The sequence below is a fragment of the Brassica oleracea genome, chromosome C2, assembly GCF_000695525.1.
Source record: "Brassica oleracea var. oleracea cultivar TO1000 chromosome C2, BOL, whole genome shotgun sequence".
NCBI classification, from domain to species: domain Eukaryota; kingdom Viridiplantae; phylum Streptophyta; class Magnoliopsida; order Brassicales; family Brassicaceae; genus Brassica; species Brassica oleracea.
The window spans coordinates 2,698,354-2,702,740 of NC_027749.1; the positions used below are offsets into that span (position 1 = coordinate 2,698,354).

The following is a 4,387-nucleotide window of genomic DNA, read 5'->3' on the forward strand; positions in this document are numbered from 1 at the left end:
AACAGTTTACAATATGAGAAAACTATAATTGTTGCAAACTTGAGTTTTTTTCATATAACGTGATGAATCTCATTTAAAAATGAAACCCATAACGCACTTGTAGGCCCGACCCTCAGAGGAAGCCGAAGAAGCAAGAGCTTCCGATCTTCATAAATATATATTAGGTTCGAGCATCAATGTACAAAGTATCATTTAGCTTAGTGGTATAAATGTTGGTGTTTATATCTCAATAACCCGGGTTCGAGCCATAGACTTGACATTTTTCACACTTTTTAAAAGTGGGGCCCACAAAACGCTGACGTGGCGCGCTGAGGAGTGAGCAAAAAATCATCTATTATAATATAGATTTCTCATGTCTAAATAGTAAATAATAATATGCAAACTCTAATTGGTGATTTGAAAATGTGAAAACTCCAAGCAACCAGAAAGTCGGATCTAAATGTGCAAGAAAGAAGAAAGGCCCATCTCTCCATCTGTATGGACCATTTTCAAGCCCATACAAACTCAAATGCTGTTGCATGTTCAAATATGAAAGAACATAATAAGAACCAAGTAACAGAGGTGGGGGAGTGGGGACTTTTTCCTTACCCTTACCAACTAGAGGATACTCACAAGTCAATGGTGTAAAATTTTAAAATACACCTTTTAATAGCACTCCAAGTTAGATGTGTTGTGGATAAAATATAGTAAATTTGAAAGATCCAATTTTGAGCAAACAAGCAAGAAAACACTTGATAAAAACTAGTAACCACAAACTCATACCATCCATCCATTATCTCTCTCTCTCTCACTCTCCCCTTGCATTTTTTTAAATTATTTCTAGAAGCAAACATTCAACCTTCAAAGTGAAGGAGGCACATACTGTCTAGACAAACCAAACAGATCTTTACCCTCAAACGGTGATGTCCACTCCCTCCCACCGTTCCCCACTAAAGCAACTTCCTGCACTCCCATCCCATTCACATTCCCATTCATTCTCGTCCTTCCACTCATGTCTGCTTCATACTGTGATGCCTCAGCAACATACTGTTGTTGTTCCTCTTGTCTCGGACAAGCTAGTCCCCTGTCTAAACTCCAATCAATTTTGCTGTAATCATATTTCCCTACTGACCCATCAGCGCTCCAGTCTATCCCTGATGAAGACGCTGATCCGTACCCGGAGAAGAGCCCAAGAGAAGCAGCTGGAGCCACGGCATGCGGTTGCTCACTTGGCCTTCCCATTATGTGTCCGTTGTTGCCTTGATATTGCTGATACTGAAGCTGCTGGTACAGATCACTAGGAGGGGGAGTTCTCGTGGGCAAGTAGCCGTTAGTTTGACTATTCGCAGGGTACCAACCGCTCCCTCCTCCTCCTCCCCCTCCTGCTGATACTGTAAAGGAAGGATTCATAGTAGAGACAGGTGGCACATTTGTGTTAGCTGACTGAGAGCGTTGTTGCTGCTGCATCACCATCACTGGTTCCCTCCCTATAGACACCGCCACATGATGCGTTTCTTCCATTGGCCTAGGCGGCGGCGGCGGCTGTTGATTCAACATGCGTTTCTTCTCCTCCATTGCAGCATTCTTCATCAACTGCAACTTCATGTTAATCTTATCCATTGGATTAACACTTTGGTTTCCGAGATTCTTTCTCTCTTCTTCAGGGGATTTGCTATTATTACTACTAACATCCTCTACTTTTACAGAATGGTCTTGCTTCTGTCTCCTCAACGATTCCTCCGCTCTCTCAACATCCCCTTCCGCAGTGACCACAGCCCTCTCCACATCCTGCTTTGTGCACTTGTACTTTGTCTCCAACTCCAAGATTCTACCTAGCTCCCCCGAGATATCAATCTTCAAGCTCCCAAAACAAGGATCCAGCTTCTTATCCTCAACACTCGCCCCGCCGACATCGAGCAGCCAGTTAACAGACTCCTCCAGCTTCCCTTCGTTCAGCATAAGAGCGTAAGTTGCCCTCTCGTGATGAGGAATCTCCATAGCTATAATCTTCTGAGTAAGCACCTCGAGCTTCCTCGACATCAGGAACTGGCAGCACCGCTCGTGCAGCTCCTGAGCTCGCTTCTCCTTCTGGCGCTGGTGCTTCCTCTCGTTCTTGAGCCGCATCTTCTCCCTCTTCTCGTTGTCAATGGTGGTTTCCTGCTTTGCTGTAGAAGGTGCTGCTGTTGTTTTCTCTTTGTGGTCTTCGGAGTCTCCAGACCAGCTACCGTTGTTGGAGACGGAATCACAGTCGTCAGACTCATCAATGCTTCTGAAACGGCCGTTGGTGTGGAGAGATGAGGAGGAGGACTCAACTAAGAGAGGATTGTAAGCACCGCCTATGGAGGAGGCTTTAGTAGGTGTCTTGTGTGATTCATTCACAACAACAACCTTCTTGTCTCTTGATTTGGTCTTGGCTACGTTAGACATCTTCATTATTAAAAAAAAAAAGAAAAAAAGGAGAAAAGTCAAGAATCTTCTCGTTAAACATCAAAAGATGAATGGTCATATGAGCTGCTCCAATGTCAAAGGTAGAGACTTTTCCATGGAAAATACAGAAACAGAGTCAATACACTTTCAATGGAAACTACAAGAAACCGCATAGATCCATCGCAAAAATTCTATAGAAAATAAAAAAAGAATCATGCTTGGGACGAAAATTCGAATGAATCAAGAAAACCTAAGGACATGCGAACTGAAAGAATAATCTAAACCGTGGAATAAGATCAGTGACGAGGGGCGTTAGAGAGAGAGAGTAACCTGGCTTGATTTTGAACGGAGATGTAGATCCGGTGAGATTGAGGAACGAGAGAGGAGGTGCGTTTCGAAATCTAAAAAAAAATGTCAAATAGAAATTAGGGTTTGGTTTCTTTTTGACAATCAAAGAGTTGCCAAAAAACAAAACCAAAAAGTCCTTTGTAATGAATTCTGATCCTTTTTTGATTTATTTTGTTTCTATATTGTCAGTTATTTTTTTCCTTTTCACGCTCATTTACAGTTGTTTTTGTTTGATTTCGGTTGTGGAAAATAAAAAAACTGAATAATAATAAAATAGATTTACTTGGGTAGGAGTCAGACAGATGTATCCTGGTTTAGGATTGCGAGCGAACCAATTAATAATTTATCACATTATTATAAAATGCACTTTACTGAAAAATAACGCTACGAACATCATACAGTTTTTTTAAACAATTTATTCAAACTACTGTTCATTTTTAAGTCGGCTTTCAAAAATATTGTTCATTATTATTTTTTATTTTTTTCCACTAGATTACTATAGTTTTTTTTTAACACCGGTTGATTATGCTATTACAAACTACGAAAAATATTACATAGACGATACTCAGAGCCGGTCCTGAAATTTAGGGGGCTGTAGGCGGTTTTTAAAAAATTCTAGCTAAATTTTTTTTTTGGGTAAATTTGGGGGCCTAAAAGAAAAAATTTTGGAAGTTTTTTTCTATGTAATTTTTTCCAAAATTTTTGGGGGCCTAAGGCCAATGTTTCGTTAGGTTTTTCTCAGGACCGGCTCTGACGATACTATGACCGACAATTCTACTTACCTTATGAGGATTCACGTCTGACTAGAACTGTACAAATAAACCGAGCCCGATCCGATAAAAATGAATCCGAACCGATCTGAACCCGACGTAAATACTGATTGGATCATGTTTTATGATATTTTGGGTAATAGGTATTATCCGAACCGAATCCAAACCTAAATGGGCACCCGATAGAACCCGAAAGATTCAAAATCCCCAAAATAGCTTGTACCAAACATGATCTTAATTCCTAATACGTATCCAAAATACACAAAGAAATTATTGAACATCTAAAATAATTATCTATTACATTAAGGTTGATGGTTGAAGTTGGCGGTTGAAGCTTGAAGTTTTTAGATTTTGGTTTTGTTTTCATTGTATAATATTTCTCATTTTATGATAACTTGGTTTTCGTTTTATGCTTTTTTTTATTTGGGTTTCTTTCTATCAATAACTATGTTTACTTTTCGTTTGTTTTTGAATGATCGAGTTTGATGTTCCTTTATTATTTTTGAGTCGATTTTACTTATGTTTTGGTTACAAAATAGATATAAATCTGATGTTCCGAACTGCCCTGTAAAATTCATTCTTGACGGTATTCATTGCGTCATACCGAAGATCTCTAGTAACTTTCTCTCTAATATTCTGTATAATTTACTTTTTCCAGAAATTGAAACTCATACTAACCCAGGCTTTCTGGTGGTGTATAAACATTAGTAAATCTTGGTCCAAAGGACTTCCACAATTATTCATTATTTTTTTATGATTATTTTTTATTAACACGTATTTTTTTTATTGCTTAGAATGAAATTAAAGTTACTAAATTTTTTAAAAATCATTGAATCAAAACCGAAACCGGTGAAACCAATCAC

The 4,387-nt window shown here is 38.8% G+C and overlaps 1 protein-coding gene across 1 annotated transcript; it reads right to left on the reverse strand.

The window, feature by feature from the left end:
- Positions 1-705: 705 nt before the first annotated feature.
- LOC106327807 lies at positions 706-2,918 on the reverse strand. The gene is made up of 2 exons (XM_013766070.1): positions 2,737-2,918; positions 706-2,406 (listed from the first exon to the last, which is right to left on the reverse strand). Exon 2 carries the CDS (start codon positions 2,404-2,406, stop codon positions 841-843), a length of 1,566 nt encoding a protein of 521 aa, XP_013621524.1. The 5' UTR covers positions 2,737-2,918; the 3' UTR covers positions 706-840.
- Positions 2,919-4,387: the final 1,469 nt, after the last annotated feature.